This window comes from Cydia fagiglandana, chromosome 6 (genome assembly GCF_963556715.1).
Source record: "Cydia fagiglandana chromosome 6, ilCydFagi1.1, whole genome shotgun sequence".
Classification (NCBI taxonomy): domain Eukaryota; kingdom Metazoa; phylum Arthropoda; class Insecta; order Lepidoptera; family Tortricidae; genus Cydia; species Cydia fagiglandana.
The window spans coordinates 8,833,504-8,848,750 of record NC_085937.1 but is presented as its reverse complement, the minus strand read 5'-3'; the positions used below and the strand labels follow the sequence as shown (position 1 = coordinate 8,848,750).

The 15,247-nt window shown below is 35.4% G+C and overlaps 1 protein-coding gene across 1 annotated transcript in view; it reads right to left on the bottom strand.

Annotated features, from left to right (window-relative positions):
* Positions 1–14,999, bottom strand: part of LOC134665106 (potassium voltage-gated channel subfamily H member 8) — a 41,475-nt gene extending 26,476 nt beyond the window's left edge. The window contains exons 1-2 of the mRNA XM_063521929.1: positions 14,919–14,999; positions 9,105–9,217 (exon numbers count right to left, since the gene is read on the bottom strand). Of these exons, the coding sequence (XP_063377999.1) occupies positions 9,105–9,217; positions 14,919–14,920 (115 nt within the window). The 5' untranslated portion in view covers positions 14,921–14,999. The remainder of the gene's footprint in view (positions 1–9,104; positions 9,218–14,918) is intronic.
* Positions 15,000–15,247: the final 248 nt, after the last annotated feature.

Here is a 15,247-nt window from a genome sequence, read left to right as displayed (position 1 = left end):
AGAAAAAGTAGAGTAGATCCAAATTTTAATTCATATCAAAGCGATTGTTATTACGTTTATATGAATTGTTTATTAGCACTTCATTCGCTCAAATTGACACGTTATGTGTTCATATAAATTCTGCTACCATATCTGTCTGTTTAGACATATGTCCGTGGTGCAATATTGTGCACATTGGCGAATCTGTGGCTAATTTTGCTGACGTAATCGGTCATTGCGCCGACCGACCCTGGCACAGTGGCATTCCAAAGACAAATCCAAGTCGACCGAACGCACCCTTATGAGCTCCATAAGTATCTATAGTTTCACAGATGTTAAGGTCACTTTACACTGGTTTCACTGAAATCTCGTCTCGTATGCGCTCGCGCATGCAATGGGAAAACGCGGCCAGAAATAACGAGCGAGTTAATGACGCCGGCGCCAATTCGCTCGATATAATGTGCAATCAAACTTCAATAAGATCATGCGCGTCATTAGAACTTTATCTCATTATGCAAGATGTAAAGTTCAATTAAGAAGAACAAATTCATCTCAGAAATTGCAAACGTTGCTCCGGATCTTACATAGTACAACAAATCTTGATGGCAATTTAGTGTAAGGCAAACTACACCTCAGCAAGAGCCTAATTAAGGGACGTTTGAGCCAGCTTTGGCTCAGAGTGATCCTTTGTGACTAAATTTAACCAGTGATTGAATCAAAACAAAGGATGCTGATCGCTAACACATTGATGCCTTCGAGATGTAGTGCTGGAGAAATATGCTCTGTATCCCATGGACAGCATTTCAAACTAACGTCTCCATATTGGCTCAATCATAGCTGCATGAAATTAAATATTTTCATTTCATTTTCATTAATATTGCGAGAACTCAAGATCTCGTTGCGGGTGTCATCTGAATGTCTACGCAGAGTCCTTACTTCGGATATATAGCAAAGAAAGACGGTAGCAACCTCGAAAAGTTTTTTTGTGACCGGCTTAGTGGATGGGAAAAGGCGTGGACGTGGACGCAGTCCAATACCTTGGTCTGACCAGATCCGCACCGCTCTTGACTCCAATGGCTCTCCACACCGCCAATGACAGAAACAGATGGAGAAAAATCGTTAGAGAGAAAGTGATATAATAGGGTGGTCACAACCTTCAACATTGAGGAATACAAATCAAGGAGGAGGAGGATTCAAAACGAACATGTAAGTCCAAATAAATGTATGATTAGGTACATGTTCGTTTCGAAATCTCTCTTTAGGTGGGTGTTCTGCTGGACTTGTAACAACAACAACTTTCAACACTGAATGGACCTTCCAATGGACCCTTCCATTCATATCAGTGTTGAAAGTTGTTATTAATGGTAAGTACGTTGTAGAGCCTCGCAGATTCAGTAGTAGTAGATGAAACAACGAATACCGAAAAGCTCAACAATTATCTGTCAATTAATCTGCATTCATCCAGTAATGAAAAACCGGACATACCGTTATATTATATTCTCATGAATCATAAGCATGAAGTTTAGCTAACTTTTGAAGCTCTTGGAGAAAGCCAATTATGAAACTAAGACGCTAGACGCTAAGAAGGCGGTTGTTTGAAGCAGGCTAGACTTAAGTACGAAATGTGATTGTAGGTATTCATAACAACAACATTCAAATAAAGTTTAAACTAACAAGAACCTGTTTAAGTATTTATTCAAGTACCTACTTGAATTTAACTTTTAGAATTAGTACCTATGTTCACTCCATAGTAAACTCACTTCGCAATGAAGAAAGGAAATAAACCTAAAAAAATATATTAACTTTTAGTGTTTACATTTCACACACCGATGTGTTATGTAAATTACCTATTATGTCTAAGTATATATAAGGAGAGCTCCATACCGACCATATCCGACCGGCGATTCATGTAGTCAACTTGTTTGATTAGGTAAGATAGGGGCAGTGTGTGGGATTTACATACATATTGAAAGTATACAAATAATATATGCACACATTTGAGAATTAGTTTAAATTGTGGACTCTATTGTATAAGCGCAAGGTAGGTACTAGGTACCTACACAATTGAGTAAGCTTTCAAATGGTACGGTAGATTGGTTTAACAAGCAGTTCTAATACTTCTAAACGTTATGTCATTGTACCTACCTATTCGTATCTCATGCAGGGTCATGAAGATCTTTGCTGTAACGTCATGATTATAGGTACTTATGGTCACAGAATAATTAATAGTACTACCGTACAGAAAAGAAACTTCCTACAAAAACGAAGTTTGACAGCGGTTCAGGGTCGACTCATGCTGTCCCTTTCTAATATATATGGCACTATCCCTTTCGGATATTTAGGGTTGTCAAAAATCAAGTGATTATCTTATCTGTGGTCGTGCACGCAAAAGGAAGTCATGTGGTGCCAACCCTAATAATTGCATGGAGCAATGCTGAGTCGAGCGGAGCCGAGTTTGACGAAGTCAGGAGTTTCGCACCCCTGGTATGGTGTTTAGCAATAATGTGTCGACCCACATTAATTACGCAATAAGATGTCAACTCAAAAAAATGACGCTTAAAGTTGTCATTTTATGGCAAAATGAGTTTGTTATGATTGTGATGTCCTTGCTTGCTGCGTTACGTACATTAATCTCAATCTTTTCAATAATGATTCAAAATCGCGGCAACAAAATACATATATTTTTTTAATGATTATGATTAAATCATTAAAAGTGCATGACTACGCAAGTGAAAAAAGATATATAGAAATAGAATAAGGTATTTAACTTATTTATTATAAAGTTATAATGTTCCTTTGAACATTTTAACTTTCGTAATGTCACACTAAACAACATTGAGAAATCTGGCTGCAAAAGAATTTTTTAATCTGTATGTATGTATGTACTACGTTCAGAAAGCCAAAAGAATAATTAACAAAGCCCATTGTCATATGTGACAATGCCAATTTATGAAAAATCCGGAGGGAACATGCAACAACGGAGCTAATTTAGCCGTGGAGTTATCTGAAATTGCGGGGTGGCTACTCTTCTCTATTAAAACTTGTATTCAAAAGCGCGAGTTCTATAATAAGTATTATAACTATGATTCTGTTCGCTAACGAGCTACGTAAAATTTCAAATGTTTTCAATCTTTATCTTTTAAAGTCAGATTTTCACAATATTACTGGACATCCACTCTGTTCACTTCGGCTATGGACGCTTGCATTCATTTATCAAAGTCCTGTTATCCGATAACTGAAGTTACGGCAGAGAGCAACCGTTGGAATCGACATTTGCCAAATATGTAGGGAACGCATACATTTATGCATGTAGGTATCTACACGACGCATACTATGGATATATATTCGCTCTAATGGGTCCTCTACACGATGGGCCAACGCCGGTCATTCCAAGGGACGTATCTATGCGTTAGAGGGAGCAAGTGATATTGCTATCTCATTCTACCGCATAGCTGCATCCCTTGGAGTGGCCGGTGTTGGCCAATCGTGTAGAGGAGCCATAAAAAAAATTTGTAAGGTATGTACATACGTACATATACATACTAGTATATATCGTAGACAAAATGGCCAAAATGGGTTAAGTATACAGGTTTGTTCAGAGTTCTTTTGAGTACCTACCTACTATTTACGAAAAAGCTGTTTGCTTTAGCGTGCATCTTTGTAGCTTTATTGTAAAATCCTTATGTCCGAAGTGTCTTTACATCATTTTTTTTGTCGATTGCTGTTTAATAATATCATAACTGAATTCTTTGAGAGAAGGAAAATTCCACTAACAAGCTACCTACTTACATTGTACAAATAACTCCAAATTGATGCCCAATACTGTAACGAAATCGACATGTCTAAGTTGTCTTCTACTAAGTAGTACGAGAAAGTAAGTAGGTTCATTCCTACTTATTCGAATAAGCTATTATTTGTTCCGTAATGACTGTGGCTGTTAACGTAGGATTTATTTGACAGTTACGGATACGCAAATTGCGGAAAGATATCAAAAAAGTTCGAGAAGTTCTCGGATTGTTATGGAAATTCAGAAGAAATAAAGAAAAAGTTTTATATATTTGGAAGTGAATAGATCTTTATAAAAATTGAGAGAATTTCACAATTTGCTTTATCACATCAATATATACTCGTACAGTACCTAACATGCAGCTCTTAAGTTTGCATTGTGCAATGCCATATACTTCGTTTTTTTAGCATTTGGAATAAGGTAAACAATCTAGATGTGTCTTTTAATTGAAAAACACATTTTAAAAATGAGTTACGGCAAATATGTACCAATTATGAATCTAATACGATCATTTATATTCTTCTGCTTTCATAAGTAATAGTTTTTGATTTTTAAATAGCGTTTTTCAATTAAAAGACATGTCAAGATCGCTTACCTTCTTGCAAGTTCTTTCTAATGCTAAAAAAAACGAACTATAGTTGTATATAGATTTAGCACATTTACAGTCTTCTTGGGCGATTGGCAGTCGCTGTCAGCACGAGAGGATATGAGGATCAGCATTCCTAAATCCTAAAGAGGTCACTTTTTACAGTACCTAATCAATTCTTGATGTTTCGAACATAAACTATAACATACTGCATGTTTACGTCATCTTTCATTAAATAATGTTCATCAAGCCATTTAGTTCGGCTGTCATACTAGTCATAGTATGGTGACAAAGTAGTAGTAGTAGTAAACTCTTTAGTGTACAAAAAGACATATTAAAAATAACATCTCAAAGTAAAGTAAAGTAAATGTTGACAAAGTGACACGATTTTGTCTTAATTTTTTTCCATCTCTTAACTTATATACCTACTTATAGTTAATTTAGGTACATCTCTTCTACAACCTAAGACGACATTGTCTTAAAGCACTCCAAATTGAATTTAATCTCCAAACAGAATTAAAACAAGATTGGGGTGCCTTTTTATACTAATTAGCGAAATTAAAATGATCTCAGTTGTTTTTTTGGAAGCGTCACAATTGGTTTAAGTTGCCTTTGTCCCTGGCAACGTAAACAAAGCTCGTCGTCTTGGGTACGAGTAAGCAGAAAAACAAATGAATCGACGTGATAAAGGAAATAATTAAGCAGCAGTAGGTCACAGCCGCGTCGACTCGTGGAGCGACGAACTCGAGTACTTTATTGCGAGCGTAACCCGACATTATTAAAATTTTAATTTCTGAATAAAAAAAGATGTATGTTTCGATAACAAGTATAATACTCACTTGTCGCTAGTTGACGAATCTTATCTACAGATTTAAATTTGAAAAACAAAATACAAAATTTGAATAGAAGTTTTCTGATAAAATATACATTGCAAATAGGCAAAGGAAGTAAATTATGACTTATTATGATTTATATGCTGCCCTAGAACATCACAACTCTAGAATGATACACAATATTCCAGACAGTTAACCAGTATAAAATAAATAGTTATGCTCAGTCATACCTATACAGTGAGTAAATCTAATACGGGCGATAAATTAAATCAGACATAGTATTCATTAGTGTAATCATGAAGTAAAAGGTTTTTTTGAGTTGCAGTTCATTACGACCCCATAATTAATTTTTTTTAAATTTCTCAGCAGCAATGTACTGTAAACATGGTTGCGGTACCGAAATGTCAAATGTTCATTAGCAATACAACAATAGCATTTACAAACTTACCTATCTGGAGGAACATTCACAATACATGTTAGCATTACACTGCGTTTAATGTTTTGTAGATATTTTGGTAGATAAAAGTACTACTAGGCGTGTTAAAAGATATTAAATCTTATTTATTTATCATGTTTATCAACAAGAAACTGACTTCATTTTAATCAGTCACGATGACAGCACTTGACGTGATTATTTTTAATCTGAGCAATAGACAAGCACCTTTTTGAAAATTCATCTAATATCAGTATCTCATAAGTGATTATTGTGTATTCATTTCGTATTTAATTTGCCTGATTTTTTATACCACGATGGCGGAAAATAAGCATACGGCCCGCCTAATAGTTGTACAGTTATTACCAAAATTATTTCGAGAATTAACTAAACCGTCTAAACACCACAAAACTTGGTTGGTACCTACATTGTGTGAAAACGTGGCAATCTCTTTGGTGGAATTGCAAGTTTCTTATTTTATTTCAACTCAGATTTGACAATGTCAGTCGTTCGATTCAAAAGTAATCGTATGTTATAAAAATGCCTCGTTTAACAACTTTTACTTCTCCTGAATTAATGGACATGATTTTAATTTACGGTGAAACACTACAAAATGGTCATCGAGCACTAGCTGTGTACAGAGAGCGATTCCCTCATCGGGTTGTACCAAGAAACGCTCGAGTAATTGTGTTTTTTAGTTTTCTTTTTTAGTTGGTTTTCTTTAGGTAAGTATTTCAGCAACTTCAGTACATTTCAGTTGTAATTTAAATGGGTCGTTATTAAAATAAATTATTGCATTAATAAGATTTTTTGATTTAATTTGATTTTAAACTAGGTAGTAATTTCGTCTGATAAAAAACATCATACTTATTTATTATTTACCCACTCATGACAGTTAATGACATTACATACGCAATAGGAGTTTTTGAAAGTAATTGTCAACGAGCGTTTAACGTGAGTGTGTTTGCATTACATTGCGGGCTGAATTATTTTGTATGGACAAAATTATTGTTGCAACTTTAAGTAAATGTTATCTAATTACCTTTACTTTGTCCTATACTAACCACCGTTAAGAGATTCGCCCGTATTAGATTTACTCACTGTATAATAAAAAGCAAGAATATCATTTTACCACAAAGTTACAATCCAACATTTTTTGGAGTCCCCTAGGAATATCTACTCGGTACCTATTGTAAACAAGATTACACTCCCGGCAAGCCAAACTGTTATTCCAAGTGACGTGACATAGGTACGTGCTGGTTTGGCTCTAACATTTCCCAAATATGTAACGCCTACGCCGGTGTACGGTCAGCAAAATGGGGACTCTGACCTATCATGGAACTATGTCAATGTGATGTGATGCTACAAACCAATTAGCACGCAAGCTCTTACACTATTTAGGTATTTGCCAATCTAACATGTTTCCATGTTGGGGTAGGGTTTTATTATGCAAAGTGTGTTACAAGTAAGGTCAGTCGAAGCGAGTGAGCCTTCAGGGGTAATTGCGTCAGCCCTAAATACGACCGTGAAGAGGGGATTGACGGCCTTTTACCATGACTATTCTTTACCTATTCACTTTACTGTTATAATTGTTATGAATAAGCGCAATTGCCTCTATGGGCACACGTGTTCTTAATGAACGAATGAAAAACTTTATTTCAGACAACTAGTGGCCCATAGATAAATAAAAACTAAAAACACACACTATGGCTGCGATGCATTTCGCAACCCGCTGTGTCTTATCACTAGTAGAGTTATAATAAGATATCTCTGCTGTGTCTAGGTATTTGCTGGTATTTATTATTAAACATCACGAAAGGTGTTTATTGTGTATATATTTACAATATTTACAAAGGACATAAATTTTCGACAAAACCTAATGTCACCTGGGGTATAATCCCCAGGACACTGGTCGCATTATACTAACAACAAAATTATATTGCCGACAGAAATCCTGCAAAAACTGTTTTTGTGTTTGTCGTTTACCATTTGCTATATTCGTACGAGAATCTCCGCTAGCGTTTTCCCTTCATTTTTATTTACGTTTACGGAACGTAGATTGAAAAGAGTATAACATGTGCATTGAATTGGATACTTCGCGGCGATATACTCCCAGCTACGTAATTCACAAACCATGTTTGTATCTACTGTGTCCAGAATTATAACATTATCCTTCCTTCCAAAATGTCCTTATCCTTAATGAAATTAAATACATATAAGTAAGAATAAATAATTCACAAGTCTATTCATATCGGAAGACGTATACCTACAGATCCATATACAACGAAGTACTTAGTGATATATCTTGATATCAGCACATATATCATTACACGGTTTCTCACATTAGGTATTATCTTCTCCAAGGAGGATATATGTGCTGATGACCAATAATAAATGTAGTCATAGAGGACCGAGTACTTAATCAAATCGTTTGAGACGTGAATATCTTCCGTAAGTTTATCAATTAAATTGCTTGTCAGATGGTGATATCCTGCCCATGTATGCCAAAATAATTATTTAGTACCTACTTAAGAGGTAATGGAGTTAAAATTACTAAATGCCTACTTACTACAGAGTGTTGTCTACCTTAACCACCGTTAAATATGATGAATCATAATTTATGATAATTTTGGGCATTTTCATTTGAACCCTATTGGACCCTATTCTGTCATCTATTTTTTCAGTGGACTGTTGTCGCAAAGGCCTCATCTCTGTACATTGCAGTATCTCTAAACACAAAGAAGTGTTAATTCGATTTATACTGGTCTTCCTTTTGTGACGTGGACAGTTAGCCTTGTAAATAAGCCTAGCAGTTCGCAGCTATTGCTCGCCAGGGCATTACGAGATTGTGCCGGCAACCGCTAGCCGTGGCTGAACTCGGGGCTTAGAAAATAGAAAATTCTAGTGCATTCACGGATTTTCTATTTCTGCAAACACAGACTGCCGCGTCAACCGTGGAGTCAACAGTTATGTACGTGATACTTTATCGGGATTTTTAATCGTCGAATTAAAGCGTCGTTCCAATGTTAAGGGTGGAATATATAATGGTAAAAGTCACAGACAACCTTACGTTATATTATGATCGTCTTTTTATACTCATTCTTCTAGTTTGATATCCACAAATTACTAAAAAAAAATGCTGCTTGGAAACCCACAATCATTTAAAAGATTTGGCATCATTAACCACAATTACCATAGAGGACTTGCTCTTACAGATAGGTATCAGTCCCATTATTAAATATGGTTTGAGATGTTGCTAAAATTAAGGTATTGCCCACGTATGTTACGTGTTTTATAAGACTGCCAGTATCCCTTTGCATGCCCAGCATCCATAGTCTAATAAAACATGGTCTTCTCTTCCCAGAGTGACACAGGCCGAGTCTAACGTGAGTCATCCTTAAAGCAAAACTTTTAAAGCAATTCCGGCCCGAGCTCCTGCGAAATCGGTGCAAAAGGTGCCAAGTCCTTCTTTCAAAGGTAACTTACGTGTGCCATCGAAGCGCGTGGCGATGGTGTCGAGGAAGGTGTTTTGGGGCGCCAGCAGCCCCTTGCGCACCGGCATCCCCCCGCGCCGTGCGCTTGCGCACTCGGTCAACCACCTGCAACAAACAATTCTATTGTGAATATGGATTTATTGAAATGCAGTTTGGTTTTTTTTACAAGCCTTTATTTACTTTCACCTGTCCCGTTGTCTGTAATCAAATCTTGCAAGTTAAATTTGATCCACTTCCCGGTTTCCGATTGTGCTGAAATTTTGCATGCATGTATATAAATCGGATGACAATGCAATATTATGGTACCATCGAGCTGATCTGATGATGGAGACAGGAGGTGGCCATAGGAACTCTGTGATGAAACAACGCAACCTAATTGTGTTAGGGGTTTTTAGAATTGGCTCGATGAGTATTAGTTGTCTGTCGTAAGAAAAGTCAGCGATAAAGTACAGCTTGTACCAAAAATGATTTTTGCCAAAAACTTATTATATTATTGAAGTTTCAGAAATTTCGCCTAAGAGGTTTTTATGATTAAGGATCCACTAAGGAGTTAGTTAATACTTAATTCTGTAAATCAAAACTTAATATACAAATATATTTTCTGTTAAGAGTGATAAAGCAATATTAAATATGAAAGTTTTAAGTTATTTCATAAAACTACTGTGAAGTCATTAAATAATTGAACATTTTAGTGACTATAAACAACGACACGTCCCTACAACAAGTGCAACAAACTTACTTAAGCATACAAAAGTCTACCAACGTAATAGTAGATAATCATCAAGTTTATAAACATCACTGTAACCCACGCTTTCCAATGAAAATGGTCCCCCCACCCTCGTAAATGTAGTGCGGGTTGGAAATTTCCTACGCGCAGGTTATTTTTATCTTTTTCTTTATTTAGCCTAATACGTTTATTTTTATTCCATTGACATTTCATTTTAGTCGCATTAAATTATTATTATCAATATCATGGTCTTCTGTTATTTCTTATTTCGATATTAAAGATGGTTATCAGATAAAAACAAAAATTTTCTGCATAAACCTCTCCAGAGTTTGTAGGTGGTTTAACAAAAGTAGCGTGTCCCGAGGGACTTCAAATAGGTACAAGCTTGTGTTCAAAACTTACAAGCTTGTTTATTCCTTTACAACACGGTAAGTTAAAAGTATACCTAGGAGAAATGATTTAAAGTGATGCTCTTTATACTGGCTCTTAGCAGCAGTTGGTACAATGCCCGTGCGCAGAGTGAGTGAGTTCGAGAACTAGTGAAACTTAATCAAACTTCGAATATTAAGTCGTCCAGAATATTTTCTAAAATTATATATACTTGAAGGATTGAGTCACAGAGAATAAAGAAATATGAAATTAAACGTTAGTCTCGTTATATAGGATAATCTTATCACATACTGTGTATTTAACTTTGCTCAAGATTCGGGTCACTGTGGGTGGGATATCCGGGAAATTAAGCAGAGTGTGGGACGAGGGATCGTCATCACTTGCAACGGTCGCCATTTTACTTGGTAATCCCTTAGAACATTGCTTTTACTTCCTTATACCGAATATTATTCATTTACTAACATATATATACCCATACCCGTTGATACTAGTTAACTAGATCTACGTATAATACTACTAATAACGTATCGTATCTCGCACAAAATTCTATTAAAAGTTCATATACCTAATCCTTTTTCAATTTGAAGGATTTACACGGATTCATTCTCTAATAGAATCTCGCTAGCAGTATTACAACAACATGTGTTATATGTAGTTATCCAGTTAAATCCTAAGCTTCATAAGAATATTGTGTGCATCTACCTACTATATTAACTGAGTTAATATCGTAGCTCGTATAAAATATCAATGTGCTATACTGGAAGTCATAATACGTTTATGATGCGCTTGTCAATGCCATATTAGGACGATAAAGGATCCAGAATAAATCTCGATGGTGCTTAGGGGCCAATAAAATTTACCACAACCAACTTCCGTAATGTACGATACAGAACAGCTACTGAATGTAATAAAATAGACCTTGTATGGTAGTTAAGATATTATTATCCCCGGCGGCGTAAATATTTGCAAGTATTTTTCGGGATGAATGAATTCCAAATTTAAGTATGCGTCGGAATAGAAATGGATATATAATATAGGCCTAGTTTACTCTCTGGTTGGAAGGTTAGGCAGTCGCTTTCGTAAGAACTAGTGCATACGCCAATTCTCGGGATTAGGTTGTTGCCAAGCGGACCCCAGGTTCCCATGCGCCGTGGCAAAATGCCGAGATAACGCGAGGAAGATTAAGACCTATATGTTTTCTTTGCACATTCACACAACCTATTTGCATTTTGTAAGTCTAACTTTGTAGATCTAACAAATGAATCAATTTATATTTCGGTGGACAAAATAATACTCAATTCTTTAATTTAGGTAACTTCAAAAAAGGAGGAGGCTCAGAATATAAGTTCAGATGATTTAAAATATTTTAAATAAAAATCTTAATGGCCCAGGTGCATGTATACAGTGCTATAAGTGAGTGCAGCAGCGTGCATTTAATTTAATCGTTTTACTGTCGTCAACATTGTGCCTGTTAGCCGTTAAAGTGCAAGCTTTTATTAAGTTACGCCGTGTACGTAAATATCGGGCTGCAGACAGCACGGGCTAACGAGCTAATTAGTTTGTTCTGCGTCGGTGCAACGAGCGCCTAATCACAGCGTTTCCAACATCGAAACTGCGCTGCGTAGTGCTTTTGCGTACCTATTGCATGTATATGATTTTGTCGCTAAAGTACCTATACTGATATTCAGAACTACTAATATTCTGTAATCTGACAGTAGCCTAAAAATATTTTTCATATACCTAGGCTTAACTATGCAAAGGGTATCGTAAAGTGACTGAGTCATAACATACGTTTATTTTAAATTTCAATTATTTACGTATTATTAATTAAGGACCTAATTCATTAAAATAAGGTATTACTCGGTATTAAAACATGTATAGGTTAATCGAGTTCTCAACATATTTTCAATTGAAAGTTACAAAAATATATTTACATTCAAATAAGTTTTCACCGCACATTTTCTACTTTTCAGTTAATGCATCAAAATTAGGTATGTTTGCAATCATTTATCCATACTAACTATCATCAGTAGGCCTGAAAACAAATTTTGAAATCCCTTTTATTATCGTCGGTACCTACACCTGTATTGGTTCCGAAAAACACAATATTTCAGCTATACTCATAAGATTTTACATAAATAATTGTATTTTAATATAGCTAGTTTAAACCTCGCGCGAAAACTCCTCGCACGCCATTTGTGACGTCATCAATTAGTTGGTGGTAGGGTGGTAGACATTGTTTACATACTTACAGTTACGAATTTCCCTTGAATCCGAATGATATTGTTAATTCAGCACCATAGATTACGATTAGGGATGATAAATACATTACAAAAATTTACCACAATAACTCATTTTACACAAAAACTCTCACAAGGTTGCATTTTAAGATATTTAGATATATGTAAATTTTGAGTGAAAATCACCGAGCGCCGGTTTTACTTTTTAATTTTTCATTTTTTCTAGTTACCACAGCCACCGCCAATGCTAGTTCTATTCAGCCAAATAATTAAAAAAAGTTTGTTGGTGAAATATCGTACCTATTATTTAGCATTTTATTTAGATAATAACAAACAGATATCTACTGTATATCGTGTAATACTATTTTTTTGACGTAATAAATGTTTAGTGGCGAAATAATATTTTTTTGCACCTTCGAACTCTTTGGTGAGGACGTATGGATTTCGGTCAATGAGGTTGTCTATTATCTAAGAAATATGTTATGGATTGATGACGTCACTGCTTAGAACGCTTCTGATTGGCGTTTCAGTAATAATGGCCGATTAGAGAATTTTTCACTTTTATTTTATTGAATATATCAATAATCCTTCAGTTTATACTGAGATTGGGCCGTTTTTTAGAATCATAATAAACATATATGTTTCTTTGAAACCATTATTTCCATGATTCTTTGTTACTGTCAACAGGCCTATTCTGTAGATATGATAATATTACATTAATTTCGGTTTAATTAGCTTTAAATCAGGTGTAATCATGATAATGAAGCACAGATAATGAATAGGTACCAACACAAAGTCAGCTTTCGGCATATTTAACCCCCTTTAATCACTTTGCGGTCTTCTGGAAGCTGGCAAAATGCTAGGTAGATAATGTTATTTATTAAAGCCCATTGTTCCCTTTTAGAGTTGCGTAAGGAAACGAACCGGAACCTTATTACTAAAGTTCCCCTGATCGATTATTTGATTATCTCTTTATCCTCATATTGGTTTATAAGGCCCACCAAACCAAATTATCCTATTTTTTATTTAAACCTTGTTGTATTAAGTAAATTGGGAAGAATTTAAAGCCCTGCATCGAAAAATAATAGGATCTTGGAATAACACTAATGCTTAAAACTTTCTGTGTAGAAAAAAAAAACCAAACTTACGTCTTCATTTTTCGTTTTTACCTCAGTGTAATTAAAAAGCGCATCTTTATGCATCATAATCTAGTATGTAGTTTAAGGTACCTAAAGGTTTTAATCTTATCCAAGTATGACCTAGTGACGTGATTTCTATTAACTGTTATAATTTTTTTAACATAAAAAAATAAATTATTGACATTCTGTAAATTTTAGACCATTATCCTCGGCAAGTCATGAGAATATTAGCGCTGAATTGCCGAGATCGCCAACTTATATATTTCAGTAAAGTTTATTTCTCCTGCAATTTAACAGGTAACCACTAGCTACGGGCCAGTTGGATGTTAATTGAGTTTTCTGTTGTAGTCGCGTTAATTTACTATCCAACTATCCTGACACGAATAATCAATCGTTGTTAAGTTTTGCGCTTTTTTTAGTCGGGATAATTTACTGATTTTATAGATAGAGGGGCCAGTAGCACCAGTCCAGGCACATTTAAAAGACTGATCACGTCAATCAGCAGAGGACTATGAAACTTTCCATACAGCAAAATTTAACGAACTATAAAACGCTCACAGATTCAGTTATTTATGAGTTTTACGACTCTTCTTACAGATAAAAATAAATGTTCGATTATCTTCAAAATGGAGTTAATTAGAATACTGGTGTCTTTGAGAAATTAACGAAATTTAAGTTCAGGAGGGCACCTTTGAAATTAATGAATTAAAAAAAAACACGGTGTATTTAAAGCAGATTTTCAATGTTGGCGGTCCTAAAAAGCCTACCTGCTATATATGTTCTGGATTAATTTTGAAGAAAAAAAACAATGTCAGCAAATAAACCAGAACAATAACACATTAAAACTCCTTTCAAAAAGAAAAGCCGTTGTTTGTGGCCGGCTCGGACTTGACCTGGCTTTAATTAAACGCTGCTGTAAATCTTTCTGCAGGTATACCAATAATTAAACCTCTATTTAAGGTGACCCATAAACTGAACGATGCTGGAATACTGCAGCCTTTCCACCTTCTCGTAAACCCGCATTTATGTTTCATAAATGCGAGGGTAGTAAATATGAATTAATGGTTTCCCGAGGTTAGTCCCTATAGTAAACAATATTCTTTCACCCTGAAAATGAACAAGATAGTCGCATTTAGCTCGCTAGAGCCATAACGTTTGAACATAAATCTGGAAAATATTGCTGCTGTGATTACTGACGAATGCTCAGATATATTGATAACCGGATTATCGTTATCTTGTAACAATTTTATTCGCTTGATGTAACCCTGTTGCTGTTATCACTTTCACCGTGTTTATGTACATGTACGTACATGGCGGGGATATATTGTGTCGTGTCCGGTGTCCGCCCGGTCGCGTGGCCGCCAGCGATAAATCAGTCTCGCGTAACACTGACATTTTCCACATCACACAGCACAATCTTGTAATGCAAACGTCATATTTCCTTCTAGATTGTCTTATCTTAAAATTTAATCTAGGCTCATGCCATTATCATTAGTCAACAATTGTAATCTAGATATTCATTCCGAAAACCGATGCACATGTAGCTACAGTGTCAGCTAACATAATATAACGTATAAAAGACCCCGTAGCAGAATGCGTTGGCGTAGCGTGCAATAATCTAGCCGTGGGTGAAATCACA